General features: G+C 48.5%; 1 protein-coding gene across 2 annotated transcripts in view; it reads right to left on the minus strand.

Moving 5' to 3' along the window:
• Nucleotides 1-25,057, minus strand: part of SLC60A1 (solute carrier family 60 member 1) — a 51,345-nt gene that overhangs the window by 11,691 nt on the left and 14,597 nt on the right. The window contains exons 4-10 of one of the 2 annotated variants that reach the window (XM_075910088.1): nt 17,444-17,612; nt 12,924-13,039; nt 8,752-8,925; nt 6,946-7,093; nt 6,330-6,400; nt 5,043-5,163; nt 2,035-2,125 (exon numbers count right to left, since the gene is read on the minus strand). In XM_075910088.1, the coding sequence (XP_075766203.1) occupies nt 2,061-2,125; nt 5,043-5,163; nt 6,330-6,400; nt 6,946-7,093; nt 8,752-8,925; nt 12,924-13,039; nt 17,444-17,612 (864 nt within the window). In that variant the 3' untranslated portion in view covers nt 2,035-2,060. Of the gene's footprint in view, nt 1-941; nt 2,126-5,042; nt 5,164-6,329; nt 6,401-6,945; nt 7,094-8,751; nt 8,926-12,923; nt 13,040-17,443; nt 17,613-25,057 lie in introns of those variants that run through there. The other variant, XM_006139191.4, reaches the window with a different exon arrangement.

Genomic DNA, 25,057 nt, shown 5'->3' on the forward strand with positions numbered 1-25,057 from the left:
TTTGTATGACCATGAGCTAGTTTCCAAAAGTATTACAGGTTGAACCTCTCTAGTCAGGCACCTCGGGGACCTGACCGGTGCTGAACCAGAGAATTTGATGGACCACAGGAGGTCAGCATTGTCTGGCAGCATTACCAACACTCCCACTGCTTCCTGGGCTCTTAGAAGATGTTTAGGGGTAAATTAGAGCTAAATAACAGCACAGAACACTGAGAGCCAGGGCTAGTGGCTGTAAACAAACTTTAGGGGACTGTGGGAAACTTGGCCGCAACTTTGATAAGTGAACATTTGACTAATGTCATGCCGGACTACGCATGTTGTTGGATCAGAGCATGCCAGACTAGAGAAGTTCAACCTATGCTTCCTAAGGGAACTTTCTGGGAAGAGATTTTCAATTGCTACTAGGGCTGTCAGTTTATCTGCGTTAACGCCTGCGATTAACGCAGGGCAGGATTAACACATTAAAAAAATTAACGTGTTAATCACAGACATTAATGCTGCACTGCCCCTTTGAAGCCCTGGAGCGGCACTTCAAAGGGGCAGCGGAACGCAGAACCGGGGATCAGCCCAGGGTGGCCTTTCCAAGGGGAAGCACATGCGATTAATCGTGATTAAATTTAGTAATCACACAATCACGATTAAATTTTTTAATTGCTTGACCGCCCTAATTGCTAAGTATGGGAAAAATGGTAGATGGGTTACTAATTCCAAAGGCTCGTGCAACCACCTTCTGGATTTATGGAGGGTACTGCAGTTTGAAATGTGAAAGTGAATGCTGCATAGTGTACAGAATAAATAAGGGCTTCAGTCAAATTGCTCTAGATAATACTTGAAATTGTTTCATTTGAGAGCCAGTACTAATCTCAGTCTTGGAGATGTCTGGCCAGGAGGGGTTTGGTTTAAATTATTCCAGTCCTGCAACAGTTACACTCAGAGCCTAATGAGAATATCATAATCACTTTTAATTAACATTGCTTTATATACACACATACATATGTACATCCGCATACAATTGCACTAAAACCTACATCTCTTCAGACTTTCCCAAGGTATCTCCAGAAAGCTAGCATCATTGCATTTGCTAGGATTGTAACGGATCTTTCTTGGGGTATTCAGTACCTCTAGAGTTCATCTCATGTAAGGCACCTCTTGTAGGTGGTATTGCACAGATTAAACGGGTGGAGGCGGTGCTTGGATGCACCTGCTTAAGGTTTCGGATAGAAGCTAGACCGCAAACCTCCCTAGAATACTGCTACTTGAAACGGACACTTTTGCAGCTTACCAGTGACTTAGGCAAACATAAACCAGGAAAACTCATTCTTTCCTTTGTGTCCTCTAATTTGAAATACTTCCTATGCTGGAATCCATTGATTTATGGCTGTGCTGCAATGAGCATCTCTGATGCTGTGTACTATAGATGGAGCTTGTTATCAATGTGCACCTGGTAGTCTCCGCAAATATTGTGATTTCCCCTTTGGGAACACATTTGAAACTTGGCTATACCTACAGCTGCTGGAAAACTAATTCTGAACCTCTCTTGCAGCACAGCATTATGCAGAGGGTTGCTCTGTATTAATTAAAAGCTAGAATTGGTGCTGTAGGTTGTCAGGACCGTGGCTACAAATGGGTCCTGTGCTCACATACCCACAGAAAAACGTATGGATTATAGTAACTCTAAACCAGGCAATACCTAAAATATGGCACATGGCGTGGTAATAGACTTGCAGCTTCCAGCCGATCCTCTGAAGGGAAGCTGCTTACAAGAGGAATTTTTCCCCACCAAGCTGCCATAAATTGCAGATGTCCAGGATACAGGATTCTGCATTGTTTGAGATTCTTCTTAATGAAATAACAGACACAAGCAACTTCTGCTCACGTACTTGGCCTCCCAAGGTGACTTAGGATGTTTGGTTCTGACTTACTCAAATTTAACACTTTTGATTGCAAAAAACTCCAGTATTTTAGCCACATAATTAGTGTGAAATCATCCTTACTAGGAACACTTGATGATTTGTGTTTATTGTAAATACATACAACTCCTTGTCCAGGGCTAGGCCTTTCTAGCCCTGATAAAGTCCAGAGTCGCCCGTCATTGCTGGCTTGTCAGGTGAGGAGGCATCCACCTCTGCAAAATATGATTAGTTCACCTGTCAGTATCATACTGTGCAGAATCGATGTGTTCATTCTAACATGGTATACAAGAAAATGCATAAACTGAGTCGCTCTGCTCTGTTGGATACCTACCTGCCGTATTTCTTGAAGTTGTTGATGCAGAGGTGGTTGTCTCTGCCTGTGAGAGAGTAGTGGCATCTAATTTTTGGAGGCATCCCTCATGCCAATCAATGAAAAGTGAAGGGGAAGGTTGGACAGGAGTTGAATCTGTTTCCAACATTGTTACTGCCTGACTTATTTTGGTCAGTGCATAATCAACCTGTGGAACTCCCTGCCAGAGGATGTTGTGAAGACCAGGACTTTAACAGCATTCAAAAAAGAACTAGATAAATTGATGGAGGTTAGGCCCACCAATGGCTATTAGAGGCTATGGACTCCATTCCTGCCCATCCTGGCTGTTTGTCAGAAGCTGGGAATGGGCGACGGGGGTGGGGTAGCGGATCACTTGATGATTGCCTGCTCTGTTCATTCCCTCTAGGACACCTGGTACTGGCTGCTGTCAGAAGACAGGACACTGGGCTAGATGGACCTTTGGTCTGTCTCACGATGGCTATTCTTATGTTCTTAACTTTGCAGGACCTCTCCTCACTTGTTTTCAAAGTGGGTTTACTTCATAGGATTGTTGTGAAGCTTAATTCATAGAATCATAGAACTCAAGAGGTCGAGTCTAGTTCCCTGCCTTCACGGCAGGAGCAAGCATTGTCTAGATCCTCCCTGACAGGTGTCTGTCTAACCTGCTCTTAAATCTCTCCAGTGATGGAGATTCCACAACCTCTCTAGGCAATTTATTCCAGTGCTTAATCATCCTGACAGTTAGGAAGTTTTTCCTAATGTCCAACCTAAACCTCCCTTGCTGCAATTTAAGCCCGTTGCTTCTTGTCCTATTCCTTTAGGGGAAACAGTGATCTTGGTGCAAAGGATGCTGAAACAGCTACTGCTCAGAAACAACATAGGAAATGTCCTGTCTCTCACCTCTCACACACAGAATTTGTCAATGCTGTCTTTTACTACAGAGATGGGCAGCTGTTTTCTTTGGAAGGTAGGGTTTGCAGCTATGGCATTTCATGAATTCCAGGGCTGACCACTGTGACCATCTATCTAGTCTGACCTCTTGCAGAACCATAGAATTTCCTGAAATAATTCCTAGACAGAACTTAAAACAAAACAAAACAAAACAAAAAACAATTGTGATTTTAAAATGGTCAGTGATGGAGAATCCACCACAATCTTTGGTAAATTGTTCTGATGATTAAGTACTCTCCCTGGCTATGTCTACACTGGCATGATTTTCCGGAAATGCTTTTAACGGAAAAGTTTTCCGTTAAAAGCATTTTCTGAAAAGCACGTCTAGATTGGCAGGACGCTTTTCTGCAAAAGCACTTTTTGCGGAAAAGTGTCCGTGGCCAATCTAGACGCACTTTTCCGCAAAAGAGCCCCGATCGCCATTTTCGCGATCGGGGCTCTTTTGTGGAAAACAAATCTCTGCTGTCTACACTGGCCCTTTTGCGCAAAAGTTTTTAGGAAAAAAGACTTTTACCCGAACAGGAGCAGCATTGTATTTCCGCAAAAGCACTGACAATCTTACATGAGATCATCAGTGCTTTTGTGGAAATTCAAGCGGCCAGTGTAGACAGCTGGCAAGTTTTTCCAGAAAAGCGGCTGCTTTTCCAGAAAAAGTGGCCAGTCTAGACACAGCCCCTGCTAAAAATGTACACTTTATTCTAGGCTGAATTTAGCTAACTTTAGCTTCCAGCCATTTCATTGTGTTCTGTTTCTTCCTCTGCCAGGCTGGAGAGCCCTTTATTAATATTTATCCCCATTATAGATGCTTAGACTTAATCATGCCATCCTTTCTCCTGTTTGTTACGCTAAATAGATTGAGCACTTCGCATCTGTCATTATAAGGCATGTGTTCTGTCTCATGGCTCTTTGAACTCATTCCAAGTTATCAACATCATAGAATCACAGAGCTGGAAGAGACCTCAGGAGGTCATCAAGTCCAGTCCCCTGCCCCAGACAGGGCCAATCCCAACATCCTTTCTGAATTGTGGAGACAATTTTGGGGACAGCAGTCACCCAGTCCCACTTGATAGTCCCCTCTTTATGCACTCCAGAATCGCACAATACACACATTTTTGATTGCACCTAGTTCACCAGCTGCTCATGACTGCTCTGAATGAGTGACCTTTCCTCTTATTTATTGCTCCCCCCATTTTTTGTGCTACCTGCAAGCAGTTTGTGTGTGTGTTCTGCCAGATCACCGATGATAATGTTAAATATCAGAGGGCTGGGAATCAGTCCCTGCAGTACTCCACTGAAACACCTGCTCAGTGCCGATTCCCCGTCTACCATTACATTTTGAGACCAATCAGTTCCTGCATTTGATGGGTGCCATCTTAATCTTGTTTCACTCTGATTGTTGTGCAAAACGTCATGTGGCACCTCTAGAAATCTAAGGCCGTTGTACCAGCGCCATTACAAGCCCTGGCTTTTTGTCTTCCAGAGGAAAGGCGGCATGATTCCTGGCCTCAGCCGGGAAGCAGGCCAGGGACTGCAACTGTTAGGACTTGCTTCTACTAGTTCCATAGCTGAGAAACCCAATCGCTCTGCTGGAGTCATCCCACTCCATTTGTGGCTCCTCCCCTGTGCCAAAAACCTGCTTAGTGTTTTCAGCAAAGAAAGCCGACTCAGACTTATGTCTGCCAGGGTTTTGTGGGCAAGTCGGAGCAGGAAGAGGGAACAGGAAGCAGTGGGAAAATAAACATTTCCTTGCATTTTACTTGGAACAGGCTGCATGCTGGCTGCATGGCGTGGTACATGTCATTTTTCCTGTCATTTTAAAGTAGGCCGAGCTACCGGCGTTTTCTTACCTGACGAGGGCTTGGGGTACATCCTGTGGAAAAACAAGAGGAAAGCGTAGAATGTGAAGGCCAAACCTCCAAAGATCGTCCCACAAACCAGGAAATTGTAGCTGCCCTGATCGTGGATAATCTGCCGTAAAGAAAAATAAGGGTCTTAAGTACAGGGAGAGAGGTGCTTCGTATCAGGGCGAGCCCCAGGGAGCAGCAGGGTGTTTACATAACTCCTGTCAGGGGTCAGCAGTGTTCCTTTGTTTGAACCTTCAACTCAGAGAATCCATTTCCCCTGCTGGTCCAGCAAAGCTCATCTGTTGACCTGGGAGCTAAGTGCCAAACCCCATCTGTTTTCCCAGGTTGTGTTGGTTCTCTGGAGTCTCATGCGATCTCTCTCTGCAGACGGACAGCTTTATGCACATGTATGAGAGACGTGTTCTGCAAATAAACTCTGCCCGTTAAATGGCCTAACCAAGACCTACCTGAATCACATGCCCAGTGAAAGACTATGCCTGTTTCATCACCTGACAAGCTCTAGTAATCCCCATCTCTGTCAGGAGTTTCTATGACTTTGGGGGGGCAAAGAGCAGTGGGAAGTGGAGCTTCTGCAAGCCCCAGAGCCAGGCAGATGGATGTTTATGGGCATTTCTGCTCTAAGGAACATCACACAGGGAATATGCTGCCTCTGCGCTTCTCCAAACTTAACTCCCAACAGCAGCGGTAATGCAAAACAGCCTCTCGCTGCGGTGGCATTGCTTGGTGATAAGGTAGGGAGTGCGGCAGCTAGCACATCCCACCACGGCTATGCTGCTCTTTTGGCTAGATTGACCCAAGATGGAAACTGCACCTCCAGCTTTAGTGTGTAGATGCACTGCTACAGCAGCGGGCACTTCTAGCTATAATTATCTCTAGCATTCTTCAGTGGCTGGTGGTAGCTTAGCAGCTTCCACTGGTAGGTATTGCCCATTTTCTCTACAGAAGCCTGAGCCCTCTTTCCTTGCAGAATGATTCTCTAGCTTTCAGAACTGTCGGCGAGCACCACGTGTCCACATAAACCCTGTTGCCATGCAATACACCTCTCTTCTTGTGCCTAAATCCACTCCCACTTCTAAGTGGGGTAGACAGAAGTGCAGTAGGGGACTTTTAGTGCATGGTGGCAGGCTGGTGCAGGGAAGACTTACACCCCACCTTGTGCTGGCAAGCTTTGGGACTTCCATTCACTCAAATAAACCTCTGGGCTAGAAATAAAACCCCAGTCAATTCAAACATATCCTGGTTTTTTCCTCTTTTTTTTTCTGCACTTACCGACCCCACCAGTAACTGTAGCACCATCTCTCCGATTCCAGCTCCAGTCACTAACACTGTTGTGGCACAGCCTGAAAACAAAGGGAACATGTTCTGGAAACTGCTAAAATGAAAAGCTTTAGAGAGCTAAGAGTATCCCCAGGATGGAGGGTCTATGAACTGAGCCACACCTGCTCTTCAGTTGTGAACCTGCATTGGCACGGCCCTTTGGCATTCTGATACATCAAAGATTTGTTTATTGTGCTGCCCTCCGGCTTGCTCCATAACTAAGCCCTGCACTTCTTTATGTACAGCACCGAATTTTAAAGTAATGGTTGCAGCCAGCTCAGGTACCAGTCAAAAGTTCCTGTTCCTCCCACTCAATACTGTGTCCAGAAGCATCTGTGCCCCCCTATTAGCCATTCATTCATGTCCCCCCATTTTACCCTACCAGCTTGGTGCATGTGGATGGTTCACAGGGTGGTAAGTGGTAGTGGGAAGCAACATTCCAGTTTAGACAGAGTTATTCCTGGGTAAGCAGCAAAGCATGACCTTGGAGAGGTGAAAGGGGCTTGCTCCTTGCTGCTGGTATTTCCTTTCTCTGCTCAGACTCTGATGGGAGAGTGGAGATGCTCACCTTTGTACTGGAGGATGTCTTCAGTGTAAGCCAGCATGCTGGGGAAGGTGCTACTGAGGAACAGACCTAGGCAGGCTGTGCCCACAAACAGGAAGACCACGCTGTAGGAGAACATCAGGAGCAGGAGGAACGTTAGGAGCACTCCAACCTGCAACCACACAAGCCCAGGGTCACTTTTGGGGAAGAAGAGAAATGCTGAGAGAGTACGGGGCACTAGTGGGCTTTAAAAAGAATAGGTAAGGGAATGGAAAAGAAAGTTTTGTCTCTTGAGTGTCAAGTTACAGGCATGATCTGCATGTCCCCCAGTAATCACCCTAGTCACTGACGTGACTTGCAGCTAGAGAGAGAGATCAGTCTATTTACCTTTAAATGCAGTGCTCAATATTCTCACTAGAGGGCCAACTGCATTTGATTTCGGTTAAGAAGCCCAGGAGAACCATCCATCCCAATTTCATTAGACAAAGAATTGAAATCAAGCCCCTTCTAACTAGCTAAATGTTGCATTTTGGTGTTTCTACTGAGCCTTAAGTGCAGCTTTTTGCGATTTTTTCCCCCTCCTTTGCTTGCAATTGTTACTAAAGTCACAACTCTGCTGTTTTGCCGAATTGCTGGTGACAACTCAGCAGGGGGAGCCCTTGCCAAATGTAATCGCAGCCAAAAAATAAAGGCGCTGCTTTTTCCCCTTAATTCAGTCAGGATTGAGTGATAGGTGGATTTAAAAAAATGTGTGCAAGCATACAGATGCACAGAGCCATCTGGAAATTAAAGGCAGTTCCTTTTACAGTTAACTTAATATTAAATCAAATTTTAATCCTAAATGATGGTCAAAAGTGTGTATAAACAGTATTAATTGCAATTCTAGAGCAGATTTTATTCTGTGATCTCAAACAGTTAAAAACAGGTAATTTTCCATCTGTTGGTAAACTTGTGTAATGCAGAATTGTTGCCTGTGAAGTAAAAGGCAAAACTTCCAATAAATGTGGTAGGACTAGAAGGAGCCCCCAAATTAGTTCTAGCTAATGGTAGAACCCAAAGTTCCTCTGATCTTTAGTTATGCTGGATCCATGCAGTCTGATGACACATTTCAGAGGAAAGCGCAAACAGTGTCCTAACTATGGGGAAAAAAAACAATAACCTGGCAATCGCTGGCAGTTTCTCCCTAATTCACACAGTAAGTGACTCCTTTATGGTCTGACATCCTCAGGCTTCTGCTATTCTTAATCGTTAAAAACAATTTAATGTAGCTGTTTCTCTGCGACCCAATATTTCTAAAGTGATTTGTGACCTGGTGCCTCAGTGTGTGAATTCCCCATTTGAGAGATGTCAAGCACTTGGTTTTTTAGAAAATTTAGACCCATAAACATCCAATCCTGTTTGCCTATGATCTTCCCAGACTCTTAACTGTTATGCCACGGAAGCCATAAGAGTAAAAGACATCCACATCTCTCAGCACTTCCACTGAGTCAGATTTCAGCCTATGAGAGAAACCACCAAAGCAATAAAAATAAAACAAAAATGTTTTCAGGCCAAGTCCTTTGTCTAGTTTTGGGTTCTTTGTGCTAGGGTAGCTCCCTCAATGCAACCACAGTGGGTATGGTTATTTGTGCCTGTGCTAGCTACCCAAAAGGGAGGAGGGGGTGCAAATCACTCCTTGCATTGGTGCAGAATATCCCCAAAAGGGAGCTGTAGCTACACTGATGCAAGGATACCTCTGTCTACTGTGTGGGGGGAGGGGAACCCTTTCCCCTCCCACTCAGAAGCACTCCCCTCCCACTCTGCAGCAGGGGCAGGGGATAGACGACTTACCACATTGATGGACACCATGGTTGCAGGATTCATGCGGTAGGACACAGGGATGGAGATGAGCCGGCCCAGTGTGATGAACCCCCAGAACAGGCTTGGCAGGTAGCCAGCCACCTTATGACCCACAGAAAGAGGTTCCTCCACGGCGTAGCTGTAGACAAAGCCAGAGTACTCACCCTGCAGGGAAAGCAAGCAGCCCTTTGCATTAATTTTACATCTCCTCAGTCTAGGGCTGCTCTAACATGCTCTCCGCCGGGAATGTTGCACGTGTCCAGGCATGGGTCAGCACTATTGGGGCAGGTGCTGGGCACAGAGCAGAGATGCCCTGTGCTTTGAAGAGCTTACAGTCTAAGGCCAGATCTACACTAGACCTGTAAGGTTGGGTTAAGTTATGCAGCTCCAGCTACATCCTCTACCTCCGAGCTTAGCGCCATCTTCACAGCATTGGCTTCCCTTAACTCTCGTGACTGCCCGGAGTACTGCAGCTGGCTGGCGCTGCCCTCAGTGTTTGATTTAACTGCCGGCGCTGCCCTCAGTGTTTGATTTAACAGGCCTGCACTACACCCGCTAAATGGAATGCCAGAAGATCAATCTCTAGCACCATAAGTGTGGCCTAAGGAATCGTCCCTCAACCACCGAGGAGGAGGGCTTGCAGGACTCAGCCCTAGTGAAAAAGGAGGCAAAATTCCCTGCCTGGGAGGGATGATCACAACCAGGTAGAGTGCCTGCAGGCAGCCACAGCACACCTCTAGAGCGCTGTCCCCCACAGGTGAGCATACACACTTTTCCCCTTGTAACCAATGCTAGGTGGGCTTTGAACCTCAGCCTTCGGCAGCTGCAACTGTCCTCCTCACCTTGCATTACTTGCTCACGTGCCACAGGGAGATATGCCTCTGGGGCAGCATGGCTGGCTAACCTAATGCTCAGCCAGGTTCAGAACAGAAGGGTAGTCAATTGTTGGGAGCAATCAGGAGCCGTGCGTCTGATTTCCCCGCGACTCAGAGAAAAGGGCACAAGTAGATGTTGTTTTATGTCCACACGCCCGCCCCAGTAGAGGTCATGAGGAAGAGGGATCTGCCATCTCAGGTGAGTGCCCTAGGCGCCGAGAGATTCCCAGGTGGGCTGCTCTTTGTCGCTGGCTGAAACTGCCCCACTTCAGTAATGGGGCCACTGACAGCCCGAGCTGCACTCTGGTGCCCACCTGTTGGGCTAGACGGTAGTTGGAGGTGCCCCTTACCCCAGCATTTCCTCTGAACTACTTTAACTAGGAGTGGCCTGTAGCAAGCTATTCTAGTCAGAAGCCCTCTGGAGCTCAGCGGGCGTGTGGGGTTTCCTTGTGAGATGCTGAAGACACTGGTGCAGTTATGTTCACTGGCTGGTGAAGGGCAGGGAGAGCGTCCTCAGCCTTGCCAGTTTAAGCTGTTCCACATTAATTAACTATGAATGGGGCCAAAGGAAGGCCTGTTACCAAGCAGCCTGCTGTAGCTCAGAGGTTAGTTATCTGTGCTGGGATGCTGAAGATCCTGGATCTGTTCCCTTTCGAACAGAGAGTGGCTTCTACCTTTCCTGTTGCTGCTACTTCAATTAACTATGAATGGGGCCAAAGGAAGGGTTATTATCCAGCAGCCTGCTGTAGCTCAGTGGTTAGTGGTCTGTGCTGGGATGCTGAAGACCCTGGATCAGTTCCCCTCTACTAGCCCTCTTATGAGGGAGTGGCTCCTACCTTTCCTGTTGCTGCTACTTTAATTAATTAACTGTGAATAGGGCCAAACAGAGCCTGCCTACAGAGATGCCCTCTGTGGTGTAATGGGTTGGGTGCTCCCCTGAGATGCTGGGGACCCTGGTTCAATCCCTGTTATGGGGAAGTGCTTTACAGCAGGTGGCTGCTATGGGGGGGCATTTTATTAAAATATTCATTGGGCTGTTTAATAAAACAGGTCTCTCTTTTGCCCCCTGCTGCCAGGCTACCGCCTAGGTGGTAGGAGACCCCAGGTCCAACCCCCCCTCTGCAGGGGGGTTGGACCAAGGCTCTCCTACCTCCCAGGGGTCCTCCCTCCTCCCTCCTCCCACTTCTATCCACCCACCCCACCCCCAACCTGGCCCCCTAGCCACCACCCCTCCCCCCTCCCCCCTCCCAGGCCCACCCCCCACCCACTCCAACCTTGCCCCCATCCACCACTTACCTGTGAAGTGAGCGATCTCTGTTCAGAGCCCCTTCCATTTCAGAAAGACAATGGCCTCCTGTGAATGGGGACCTAAACAGGAACCTCCCACTTCCCCCTGGGAGGCAGGACAGCCTTCTCCAAATCCTTCTTAACTGGGCAGAGGAAGGATTCGAACCAGAGCCGCTCACCTCCGACGGCAAGCAGCCCGACCGCTGGGCTATAGAGTGACCATAGCCCCGGAGCTCACCCCGTTCACAGTTAAGTCACAGGGCACGGCATCAAGAGGAAAACACCACAGGCTTCAAAGCCAATGACCTGCTCAAGTAGGCGGGAGGGGGACTCGAACCAAGCACTCCAACACCCTAGGAGAGGGCCCTGACCACTAGGCCATACAGGGCTGCTTAGGACTAAGCCTTGCATTGGACCATTTAATAGTAGTTAAAATAGAACAACTCCCAACAAGAAAGCACTTTGCTGCACTAAACCTTTCACCTGCCACACAGCTGGCTTGAACCAGGCTCTCCAACACCCACACCTCATGCCTGAACCATCAGTCCACCTCTTATTTGGGCCTTTTAATTAAAGTGCAACAGCCTGAGGTGGCAAGAAACCCCCTTTGCCAAGCCTGTTCTGAACAGGCAGTAGAAGGGGCTGGACGCAGGTTCCCCACTTGGAGGTCAGCAGCTTGGCTACTGGCCTGGAGAGCAAGTCTGAGCCTTGTCCTGGCTCAACTGGTAATGACTTACAGGGGAAGCGCTTCCGCTGGAGTAGGCATGATGCTTCTGGCCTCCTTTGGAAAGCTACTAATGAGCCGTGCTGTATATGCCCTAGGCCTTGTTATGGCTGCTCACACCTCAGAGCAGACCTTAGCCCTTCATTCTCTAGCTACTGAATTGCAGTTGCTTGGGACTTAGGGAATCAATGCAAGCCTGTCTCCTTACTGCTTTATTACCATGGGGATGCTATGACAGTGGTGAAGCACTGCACCCCATTCCCTAGGGAGGGGGTGGAATCTCCATCCCTAGAAGTTTTTAAGTCCCGGCTTGACAAAGCCCTGCCTGGGATGATTCAGTTGGGATTGATTGGTTCTGCTTTTAGCAGGGGTTGGACTTGGTGACTCCTGAGATCTCTTCTGACTCTATATGAATAGTCATTTGTCATAGTTATAGGGACTGCAAAAGCAGGCAAGTAGGCTGCTGCCTTAGCAAGATGTATGGTGCCCGGGTGAGGGGAGGGAAGGGGCCTGCATCTGCAGAGGGGCTGGGAACAAGTGCTGGCCAAAGGGGGCTAGCAGTTCCTAAGGGTATGTCTACACTGCATTCCTCTTTCGAGAGAGGAATGCAAATGCAGCTGAGCGAAACGGCAAATGAAATATAAAATGAGTTTAAGGGTAATTTCTAGACTGCGTTTCTTTTTTCGAAATAGGGTATTTCAAAATAGCGCCCACACGCGATTATGCGAATGAAGCACGAGAAATTAAACTCCGCGCTTCATTTGCAATTTCGCTCAGCTGCATTTGCATTCCTCTCTCGAAAGAGGAATGCAGTGTAGACATACCCTCAAAGATGCACTAACCCTAGAAGCTCAGACACAAGCTGTGCATCGGCCACATCTGAAAATGGAGGGTCAGATGTGTCCCAGCAGCAGTTGCTTTGCACAGCGAGTCACACTTGCTGGTCTACTTCACGCCCCGGGAAGACTTGGTGAGTTTTGCACTTGTCCCCACACAATAAGGCCTAAAATGACTAAGGTAGGAATAGCAGCCCCACCTCAGTTCTTGGCTACACCAAGAGGGTAGGGGGCGAGCTGGGGGAATCCTCCCCACCTCCCTCACAAATAAAAAGGAGTCCAGATGCATACACAACTAATGTGATTCCACCAGTCAGGGCGGAGGAGGGAATGCCCGGTGCCAGGAGATCCAGCCATGAACAGCGTGCGTGTATTTTGCCTGAGGCTTAGCTGGGGTGTGCTGGATTCAGGGTGGAGTGAGTGCCACGTAGCTGTACTTACAATGATCCCATCGCTCATGAAGAGGACCAGCGCCCCGGCCACGTGCACTGCGAAGTAGGAGTATGACGCGCCTCTGAAGTTTTTGCTTTGGCAGCAGCTAAACAGGTCGTCATGGCCTGGGTTAAAAAAAACACCACACAGACAATGCAAAGTGGAGCTTCCAGCTAACTGCTCCCTCTACTACTCACAATGGGGATTTGTCGTCACCGGCCCCAGGACAAATGGAAAGCAAAGCCACAGCGCCGTTCTGGAACCCTGAGAGCCTCTGCCAGTGGGAAATCTTTCCCTAGTGTGGAACAGGTGACTGGGGAAGCAGGTGGGGTCAACACCTTGCTCCCAGATGCCTTCGGTTAGAGGGAGAGGAGGCGTCTGTGGAGCATGACGATTCCAAGATCTGCATTCCATTCCAGCCTCAGCCCCAGATTTATGGGTATTTGCATTGAGGTAGCTCCTGGAAGCCCTGCCAGAAATCAGGGCTCCTTCGGGTGGGGCACTGTACACACACACACAGTGAGAGACGATCCCTGCCCCAGGGCGGGTCCACACTGCAATCTGTAGGAGTACAAACCCAGGGGCCTTGGCTGCCTCGTGCAGCCCATGCTGATGCAGCGTCGCTGCTGTTGTGAGATGAAAGCTTTGCTTTGTCTGCCATCGCCCCTCTGACTGCAGTGCAGACGTACCCAAAAGCTGAACAGCCCTGCACCCCATTCCATGATGCTTCTGAATGTGATCTGGAGTAGGGATAACAACCCTTTCTCCCCCCTGCCCCTGGTCAATGCAGAGTATAAATTCTTTAGGGGCAGAATCTGCCTCTTCCCATGTATCTGCACAGTGGGACCCTGATCTTGGATGGGGCTAATGTTGCACCAAGAATAAAAGCCAGGGGGTTGAGTGAAACCCCCTGCTAGCTTTCAATATGTTGTGAATAAAGTGCTTGGCACACAGAGTTTGCTTTTTGTCTGCAATGCATTTTACAAGGTAGTAAGCGTCCTGCATTATCGCAGGGGCATGGCAGGATGGAGGAAGTGACGGATCTGCCTGAGGCCACAGAAGGAATATCATTATTTATGGGGCTCGATTCTCTCTTGCCCTGCATCATTTACTTCTGCCTAGAGGGCAGGTGTGTTACATGTGATTGCTGAGTCAGCACACGAGCGGGGTGAACAATAAAACCTGGTTTTACCAATAATTAAGATCAATGCGGCTTTCATTTCAAGACATACGTCTTAGGCTTTCTGCCCTCTTCCCTTAAAAAATACCAGAGGGGGGAATCTGACTGAAACACACTCAAAAGAAGGTTTTTGGCAAATGTCCTAACCAGAGAGTTGCCAAAAACCAGCTGTTGGTTACATGAATATTAAATGACAGCCATTTGGGGTTACACGTTGCAACAACAAAATACTAATTTTCAAAGCAAAAAAAAAAATGTTTAAATAGGACATTTTTCAACAAGAAAACCTTTTGCTTCACAAGATTTCAGCCACCCCCGGTAAGTCATGCTTCACGCGCGCTTTTGCGCTGGTGTCAATGGCAAGACCAGCTGCAGGGCAATAGAGAACCAGGCCCATTCTTTCCACTGTGTCTAAATACCCTAGGCAACGAGGAAGGCTCCTTTGTGCTGAGAACTGCACAGAAAACGCCACCAAGACAGTCCGTGCCCCACAGACCATCACACTGGGGAGGACAAGACAATATAGGTCTCTACTTTTGAATAAATTAACAGCTCCCAACAGTGGCCTCAAAAATCATCTGTCATTAGCCTCTAGGCATCCCTGGCTATCCATTCTGTGCTTCGACCACAGAGCTCCTTAGTATAAAGAGTAGGTTTAAGGCGTGCACAGCTTTGGATCCTTGCACGAGCTTTGCCGGTGCAATGATAGCAACATGCTACACTGGCAAAGCAGGACACAGATTATACAAACAACTGAGCTTTTTCCAGTGTACTTGATTAGTCTACACTAGGGTTTTGACCAAGGCTGCTCTGTTGGTCAGGAGTTACCCACAACTGACAGCAGATATCTGTAGCCTAGATGGGGTTAAGCATCTACTCCACTCCCTGCAGTACCTCCTCTCTCCCTGCCCTCAATTCTCTCTGCCTCAAGCCTTTTACTTCACTGTAAAGAAAAGAAGTGTCTTTCCCTGCAATACACAGGGCAGGTCTGCCCTGTAGATCTCTGTCAGGCTGTCAGTCAATGTGTGTTTGGTAATGACCCCTGACCATGTAGCTATGGCAACTCTAGTCCCCAGTATAAATGGAGTTATATGGGCAAAGCTGGATTCTTATGGATACCGCACCATTCCACTTGGAGACGATGGTTTTACTGCACCTATAAGTGGCTGCTTGCCAGTAAAGCTACGCACACAACCAGGAGTGCTTTGTTGGCTTAGCATACCAGTATTTCTAAAGCATAAAGTGCACCTAGCGTAGACATGGCCCAGCTTTAACGTAGATACTGAAATTAAAAGCATTTTAAAATTCCCATTCACTTACCACTATTTATTCCAGTGGTTAAATACACTTGGCATTTGTTTCTCTCCGCCTGGCAATGAATGTGGTTTGCTACAGCTGCCTTTGGACAGCCCACAATGCAAAGGAGCCTCATTCCTTTAAGAACGGCTGAGTTTAAACAAAACCAGGGGAATCGTGTCTTTGGGTCTTGGGTTTTGTACAAGCTTTCTTTCTGCAGGGCCAGAATTTAGGACCTAGCATGTGAAATTCCTTTGCCTTGTGAGGATGGCACAGAAGGAAACCGAAACCAGCCGACGGGAGTTTGTTTCAAACTCAACAAACAACAAAAGAAACAGAGTCCAACTTTCAGAAGAAACAAAAGACAGGACTATGCAAAAGTCCTGTCTTTTGTTTCAGCTAGACCAGACTAACACGGCTGCATCTCTATCAACTTTCAGAAGGACGTACGTGACTTAGCAGCCCAAGTCCTCTTTCCAGAAGCGAGAGAGACACTTAATGACAGGTACTATCATTTGGGCATGGTATGAAAGCTTAGACAGCAGAACAGTCTTATTGAAAATAGCTGGTTCTCCAAAATCACTCGGGTGCTATTGAAGTTATGCCTTTAGTCACGAGGGCCCTTGCCTTCAATTCAATGGCCTTTACTTCTAGGCCGCAGTGTCGGGCCTAAGGTACTTTGGCTCTCAGATATTTTACCCACTAGTCCAGTGCTCTGCCTTCAGAGCTGGCAGTGCGTTCCCCAGGCTCAGGCAGTGAACCGAGGAGCCAGGAAATTATTCACAGCTCTGCCACCGACTGTCTGTGTCACCTCAGGCCTTTTCAGTGCCTCGGCTTCCACTCCCACCCACTGTCTGTCTCGTCTGTGTCAGGCAGCCACTGACTGGTGATGATCCCAGTTGGGCTTTCAGGTGATACCATAAAACAATCAATAATAAACCCTCCAGTCCTGTTTTGAGCAAAGCTAACGTTTGCAGGAAGAGGCGCATCCTGCTGTAATTCCACGCCCGATGGACCTGCTGGCCAAGCCAGACAATTTAAAAGGAAAGTCAGTCAGTCCCCAGTGAACCCCAATCCCCTGCACTCTGGATCTGTGACCCAAAAAGCAAAGCAAGCTGTCAGCATAGAACACCACAAAAGAAATCCACAAAGGTTCACAGGGCTGAGCTAAGGATGTTAAAGACTAGTCAACTAGTTGATTCCTCCCCGCCCCCCCCCCCGCTGCCTCTATCAGATAGAGGCAACTAAGGGTCGGGAAGAGGGGGTGCTTGAAAGTGGCAACACTGCACAGCTGAGCGTGCGCTCAGCTGTGCAGCAGGCTGTGCGTGGAGCCCAGGGTCAGCTGGGGACTTCCCAGCCGATTCCAGGCTCCAGCACGGCATTTCCATGGAACCTGGGCTCAGCTGTGGAGTTTCCAGCTGACCCCGGGTTCTAGGGAGATGTCGCGCGTTCCCAGGTTCTGTTGAAATGCCATGCTGGAGCCCAGGATCAGCTGGGGAGTCCCCAGCTGACCCCGGCTCCAGAATGGCATTTCCAAGCCACAGCGCAGTCCCCTGCTGACCCTGGGCTCCAGCGTGGCATTTCAAAGCCGCAGCGCAGCATGGTGCCTGGGGTCAGCGGGGGACTCTGAGATCCCCACTGATCCCGGGCTCCATGCTACGCTGCCGCTTTGAAATGCACAAAAGCCTCCACTGGGGACTCTTGCATATTTCAAAGCGAGCACTCTTGTGCAGCCCGGAGTCAGCGGGACTTCCCGCTGGCCCCGGGCTGCACACAGAGCTCCGCATTCCTCCGCTGGGGCTCTTGTACACTTCAAAAGAGGAATGCGGAAATGCCTATCGACTGGTGACGTTAACGTCCGTAGGCTGGGCGCCCAGCTGTTCTGCACAGCCCAGCAACAGGGCCCATCACTGCTCACTGGATGCCAGCTGATATGAATGGGAGCTTTGGGGGATGGGTGCCCCTTTGCAGATGTTACCCTGGCTTGACTCTTCCATGGCACCTCCCCACTCCCGGGGGTTCTGTTTGAGCCTCTCCTGTGTCCCCATCTCACCTCCGTCTGGCTGGGCCGACTGCAACGTGTTGGGACGATTGTCCTTGTCCGCCGGCTGTGTTTCCATCGCCAGTTCATCTGCGGAAAGCAGCGGGCGGCGCCCGTGGGTGAAGCAGGGCACCAGCCTTTCCTTGTAGAGCAGGAAGAACACAGCGATGGGGACCGGGAGCTGGGGAGCCATGGGAAAAGGCAGGTCAGTCAGTGTGGATTTATTCTCCCTCCGTCCAATGCCCAATCCCCAGATTTGTTCCTGCAGTGGTAAGAGTGGCTCCCGCTGAGGGGGATTCTCACCGGAATGGCTGGGTGGTTACAGCGTTGGACTCAACTTCCAACAGGTGTGAGCTTGTGTGTCTGAATCCATCCCAGTGAGCACAGGCCTCCATGAAGCTGCAGGTAGCAGAGCAAAGACCCTTGGCTATCATGCACCCAGTCTTCCCTCTGTCCCAACCAAGTGAGGAATGAAAGGGGGGCTGGGGGGCTCGGGAGGCTGACGGTGAGAGAAAGAGGCCATCACTTGCTGCTTGGCACAGAGGGGCTGAATGCAGAACTGGCTCACAAGTGACAGATTTTCAACAGCAATTAGAAAGCTGAAGTCATTCTGTTCCGAAATGCTGCCGCGGTGCCTCACGCTCTCGTTTTCCTCCCAGGGAGTCCAGGTTAGAGAGGACTTCATTACCAGGGGGCACCATGGTCTTACTTCTTAGTGGGGGGGGGGGTGCGGCTGTGGTGCATTATGGGAGGTGTAGTCCAGCTGAGGAGCCCAGCTCGTAGAAGGGAATGAGAACATGAAAGCTCTTGGACTATAAATCCCATGAAGCACCATGGCAGCATTTCCCAACTGAAATGCTTTAATTCCTGGGAGTTATCGTTTCAGTGAAAAATATCCCAGTTTTCCTGTGGAACGCGGACAGTTTGCATGGCACAAAAAATGGTCCAAGAACCAGTTTGCACGGGGCCTCTCCAGCCAGCCTTCATTGTTAGTGCTCAGTGGCTAACCAGTGTCTGGCTTTTGAAATCAGATGGGTTTCAAAAAAATACCGAACTCATGTGATCTCAGAAAAGGATGGCGGGGGGGGGGGGGACAAGCCAGGAGGGGAGCGGGGCTGGCTGCGAGAAATGTGTTGGGGAACCGGCCGGCGGAAAGCAGGGCTGGCCAGGAGGGAGTTGGGAGGAGTGCGGCTGGCCGGGGGGGAGAGGGAGGGCCTGGCCCGGGTGCACACAGATCCCGGAGTGCTGCCTGTCCCGTGCACGGTCCCAGCGGGGCGCACGGGCGACTCCGGCCCCGGGGATTCCATCCTGCCCTGGTCCTGCCTCCCCCTCACTGTGTAGTTGCATACTGCCTGGCTGGTAGACATGCTCATGCAGCGTGAACGTGTCTACAAGCCAGGCAGTACACAACTACGTACTGATACTCATGATAATAATAAAACTTACTTGATTAGAAAATACCCGACATTTCTATTTTCTTAATTTGTTTCCCGAACAGAAAGCTCAAATACCGGACTGCCCGGTTCAAAGCCGGACACCTGGCAACCCTAGCTGGCATTAGATGAATTTGTGAGTCTCCACCCCATCATGACTACATCACAAGGGTCATGGCACTGCCTCAAAAAGCTTGCACTGGACATCTCTTTGGCCACCTCAGCCTATTTGTACTGCAATATCACCTAGAGGCTGCCAGTGAGCTCAGGGTCTCCCTTGTGCCAGGGCTGGTGAAGGGCACTGCTCCAGAGAGCTCTTGCCCTTCCCAGACAGAGCGGCAGTTCACTGGTGAAGTAGCCAGGACGCTCTGCTTGATTTGCTCTAGGAGACTTCAGGGCACAGTAGGGCACAGTAGGGCAATGCCTCCTGGTGCTTCCCTGCTGCACCAGTCCAAGGACACAGGTTAGGCCAGGCGTCTCACACACACGACTCAGTGGTGCCTTCAGACCCACAGGGATTTATTACTTTTTGTTTGTTTGTTTGAAGGGAAAATTAAGGGAATTAAGTCCGATCCGCCCCCTCTCCCTTTAATTGAAGCCCTGTTTATTCTGTGACAAACGGAGGGAGAAAGCCAGGAAATCCATAAGTTACAGCTCACGCTCTGCCCCAGTGCTGGCCACTTAGTTTTGTTTTCTACACATCTGCGAGCAAGTGTGAGTGCTAGCCCTGAATTTCCTGGTTTTTGTTGGCTCGGGGTATTATTTAAGAGTATGGAGGATTTTTCCCCCCTTCCCCTGTCTCTACTGAATTCATTTACGAGGGCACCATTGTTCTGGGAACAATGGGAATGGGAACAATTAGTTCGGTCCCATGGAAGAAAAATGTATTCATTGATAGTTCTAATCCTTCCGGAGGTCAGGACCGTGTTTTAATTGTGGATTTGCAACAATAATAAAACGCCAGCTTTGCAGCCCTTGCAGACTTTTGCACCATGCATCTCCCAAACACCTTTCATCCTAAAGGATCCCAAAGTGTCTAGGAATAAAACAAGGAGTCCTATGGCACCTTAAGACTAACAGATTGATTCGGGCACCAGCTTTCATGGGTAAAAAACCTGTCAGTAGATGCAGATGCAGTGGTTGTTACCCATGAGAACTCACGCCCAAATCAATCTGTTAGTCTGCTGGGTGCCACAGGACTCCTCATTGTTTTTGCAGATACAGACTAACACAGTGACCCCTCTGAGGATTATAAATAAAAGAGAGGCCACTGTGGATAAGACACTAGACTCAGACCCATGAATCCAGGATGCAAAGACTGCCTTTGTGATCTTCTCCAATGAGCTTGACCAAGTCACTTGATTTCTCCAGGAATTAGGCTATGTCTACACTGCAGGCTTCTTGTGCAAGAAGCTTTTTGCGGAAGAGATCTTCTGCAAAAACGTCTTGCGCAGGAGAGCATCCAGACTGCATGGACGCTCTCGTGAAAGAAAGCTCCTGATTGCTATTCACAGAATAGCCACCAGAGCACCTGTGCTTTTTTTCAATAGGCTCTTTTTGCGCAAAAAAACCCTGTTGTCCATCCACACACACCTTTTTGAGCAAGAACTCTTGTGCAAAAAGGAGTTATTCCTCGTAGAAAGAGGAATACCTACACTGCAAATACCCCTCTGTTCTTTTGGTTTACTGTAAATTTATTTGCGCAAAAACATGCTTGAGGTGTGGAACTCTCCATGGGCCATAACTTAGGTCCCGTCTGTGAAACAGGAATAATAATCTTCCTCTCTTTTCAGAGCAGGGACTGTCTCATTGTGTGTATGTCCACCCCTAGCAAAATGATCTTGTTTAAGGCCTGTGGGCATTGCCTTACTACAAATAATAGATAATGTGCTTCACTCTCCCACTCCAGAATTAGCCATGGGTCTGAACCAAACCCTAGAACTGGGCAACAAACATCCAGACCCCCTCCCCCGAAATCACACACTGTCAGCTTTTCAACCACCAACCTAGCGTGGCCACCTCTGGAGTGAAACGTGGCAGCCAAATACATGCAACAAAGCACATCGGAATGGCACACCAGCTGCTCCTCAGTGAGCTGTTGTGTTCATTAAGATGGATGGAATTTCTGTATGGAACAGAGGGGTTGCCAGATTGTCAGGCCATTCAAACCTGCTATGGTGACCCCAGCAGTGGCCAAGAACGGCTGCTTCCCTAGAAGGCAACCATCGTCCTGAGATGCAAATCCTGAAATGAACTAGACTAATTCTAGAGTTGACCAAGGACATAGTTATACATCCTTCCCATTCTGTCAGTCAAGCAATCCAATGTTCCCACAGCGAAGTATCAGGAGATTAATTCCTCTAAGAGAAGGTCATAGTCTCTACCTACACTTGGTTTAATGCACAGCACGTATTCATTCTTTGCCTTTCTGTAGCACCTTTGACCCGAGTTGCTCAAAGAGCTTTCCAGGCATGAACTGTTCCCACATGAATGGACAGGACTCAGGCCTGGGAATCAGATTCCAGCCCCAGCTCCGCCAATGACTAATCAGCTGACCTTGGGTAAGTCACTTCCTCTCTCTGTGCCTTGAGCTCAAAGCACCATGAGCTCTCCGGATGAGAAGCACATCCTAAGTGCCTTATAGGGTTGTTATTATGACCCTTATATGAGGAACGGAAAGATCATGTTTGTTTTACATGGGAGGGGAAATTGAGGCACAGTGAGACTAAGTGACTCATCCAAGATCACACAACAAGTCAGTGCCTGGGAGAAGAATAGCAACCAGACGTCTTGATTCTCAGTCTCCCCCTGTGGCCATTGGGTGCACTATTCCCTCCCACAGATTAGGAAACAGGGTGAAATCCTGGTCTCACTGAAATCCATGGGAATTCTGCCATTCACTTCAATGGGGTCAGGATTACTCCCACCACAGCAACCAGCCACTGCTGGGAAAGGCCCTGCTGAAGTGTAGATTGAATTCTAGCCTGGTGCCGGAAGGGAGGACACTGGTATCCACTAGTGTTCCCTGTAAGCTGAGCGCCTGGGCGGCCAGTCAGGAGGGATTCAAATTCCACCCAACTGATTAGCAGAGCACCCATGCCTCGGTTTTGTTTCTACTGGTGGTGCACATTCCCACATGTCTTGGTGCACATAAAAAATTGTTCCGCACACAGATGGAAAATTCCGCACATGGATGGAGTAGATTAGTGGCAACACTGGTATCCATGGCCGTGGCTGAGACTGGGTGGAAAGAGCAATCTGAAAAGGGCTCTGTGCAGACAAGGGGGAAACCAAAAAAGCAGGTTCCCAATCCCCAGAGGTGGCTCTGATCTTAAAGCTGCTAACTCTGAGCCTGTGGCGGGATGAAAGTCTGGGCCCCATCCCCTTACGACCACAGCGGCTATGGGAGAGGCTGTTGTTACTCAAAGCAGCACGGGGTGAGTGCGTGGGATGGGAAGTCAGCCTGTCAAAGCAGCTCACAGATCAGCAAACACAGCACTAGCTTTTTGCAGGGAAAGGTTTCCTTAGGCAAGGAGCCAGACTCACCTCGGGCACACGGCACGCTGATGTTAGCGGAGTCAGGGGACAAATTGATCCCTGAGGCTTTCCCCTGCGATCTCTCATGAGTTACTAGCTGCCTGAGTGTGGCCACATGTATTACCGAGCCGGCTGCCCCGTCCCCCTTTGATATTTCCACCAGAAAAGGGCAAACTGCAACAAGCTCTGTTGGCTCATGGCTGTGGTTTGTTTGCCAAGAGATATCGGGGCAGGGCCGATGTGTTTATTATAGGAACTGGCTCCTTGGAGAGGCCTGGGTGCTTAGACTAACACGCCGACCGCACCTGAGCCGCTTGGCACAAGGATTCACGTGCCCCCGGGGATGCTAAACAGAACTAGAAAGGAACAGACAGCAGACACAGGTGGGACACGGCGACCTACCCCACACATGGGGGTGAAGATGTATTCCAGCACTGGGGAACTTTTTTTGGAGCAGGGGCTGCTCACCCACAGAAATGTCAGTCCGGGGCCGCACACAAGAATGAAGCAAAAAACAAAAAACCAAGCCCTCACTGACATGGCCCCTGACTGAGAAGCAGAAAGACGCTCCCCACATCCCCACACCAGGGTCTAGGGGGGCCCAGGCTAGTAGATTTTGTGTGCTCGGCGGGACAGCAGAGGGGGCTGGAGCAACAGGCGGGGAGTCCCAAGCCTCAGGAGCCAGATCCAGGCAAGCCAGGGGCTGTATCCAGCCCTCAGGCCTTAGGTTCCCCAAACCTGATGTACTCCCCTTGTTTGGGCAACACCCATTCAAAAGATAAACCTCTTCAAGGCCCTGTCTACATTTAGAAATGCGCCTGCCTCCCCACACTGTAGCAGGGCCAAACCTTCAGGGCACTCCTATCATCAGACCAGCGTCCTCTCGGTTGGTCTCCAGATTGCCCTTTGCACTAAATGCAATTCACTGGTGCATCAAGGCAACAAACACAGTTATAACCACAGCACTCATCCATCTCTAGATTCTGTTTTGGCCCATCTCCCTGCTGGGGCAGGGTTTACCCTAGCCTACTTCTAAAGAACCCAAGCAAAGCAACTTCCACCAGTCCCTGTGGGGACAATTACCCCACAGACAAACAGATCCAACTCTCAGGAACTTACACGGATGTCTAACTTGCCAGAGCATGAACGGAGTGTCCATTCCACGGGAGAACTCTGACACGTGGAATCTTGCATTTGTTCCTAATCAAAACGAGTAGCTGAAATGTCAATGTTTGGAAAATTCATGATTGAAAATCATCAAAACACTTTGGTAATGCCAAATCATTTTGCTTTGATAAGATTCAAAGGTTTTGTTTTGGTTTCAAGGTATAACACAGAAGATTGGGTAAGAGAAGAAACAACAATATTAAGTGTTTTAATATAATACAGAAGTTGTAACAAGAAAGTCACAACATTTTGATTTTTTCCTGTTAACAATGGTGTCAAATTAGACACGTTCCCAAAAACACTACAACCTACTTCATTTCATCCCCTTTGTTCCTAACGTCATTGTACTAATTAGCTTCTCTTTCCTTGGGCTGTGTCTAAACTACATCCCTTTTTCAAAAAAGGGATGAAAATTAGACACTTGGAAATTGCAAATGAAGCTGGGATTTAAATTTCCTGCACTTCATTTGCATAATGGCAGCTGCAGTTTTTTTTTCAAAAAGGGACTTTTCAAAAGAAAAACGGCTGTTTAGATGGGGTTCGTTCGAAAATAAAACCCTTTTTCAAAAGATCCTGTACTCCTGAAAAAATGAGAAGTACAGGATCTTTCGGAAAAGGGGTTGGTTTTTTTTTTTTGAACAATCCCCATCTCAACAGCCATTTTTCTTTCAAAAAACCCCTTTTCGGAAAAAACCCCAGCGGTTGCCATTATGCAAATGAAATTTAAATCCCAGCTTCATTTGCAATTTCGAAGTGTCTAATTTACATCCCTTTTTCAAGAAAAAGGATGTAGTTTAGACACAGCCTTGTTGATGTTTACACCTTTCAGACATGGAGGGTGCACTCACCCCTCTTCCAAGCTACTTATATTAATATTGGTTAAAGTTGGATTGTTTCCATCTAAACAGTGTAGCTGGTAAGGGTGGGGAAAGCATAAAAGATTAACTCACTTTGAGAACCCCAGCTTGCAACATTCCTTGGATATTTGAGATGTGGATTTATCTCCCTTTGTCACGAATAAAAACGTCATGGGGGAGAAAATTGGAAACTATAAACTTTCCCTAATCAAGGCTAACTTCTGTCCCATCTTCTGCCTTCCATTAAACCAGAACCTTTCCAGATGTTTGGTTAGTTTTGCCCGCATCGTCTCTGACACGTGGCAGAGACGGTGCCAATCCCAATCTCACACTGCTCTTGTTAAACTTGAATTACTGGTTTGGATTATATAATGCAGCAGGAAGGCCAAATTTAGTCCCTGAGCCAGAAGGCAACTTGGGAAAGAGAACAGGGATGTTACTTTGGCCTGAGACAAACACACCAAGAAGTTTACCAAAGGTGTGTTCTACTTCCTGGCTTCCCTTTACATTTGTTACCAATGTCTCATGCCACGTAAAGGGCTGCACTAAACCAGCCTCCAGTTTACCTTGCTCTGTTTTTGCATTCACAATATTTCAAACCCAAATTGGCAGATTTGAACCGCTTCTCCCCC

This window comes from Pelodiscus sinensis, chromosome 27 (genome assembly GCF_049634645.1).
Source record: "Pelodiscus sinensis isolate JC-2024 chromosome 27, ASM4963464v1, whole genome shotgun sequence".
NCBI lineage: Eukaryota > Metazoa > Chordata > Testudines > Trionychidae > Pelodiscus > Pelodiscus sinensis.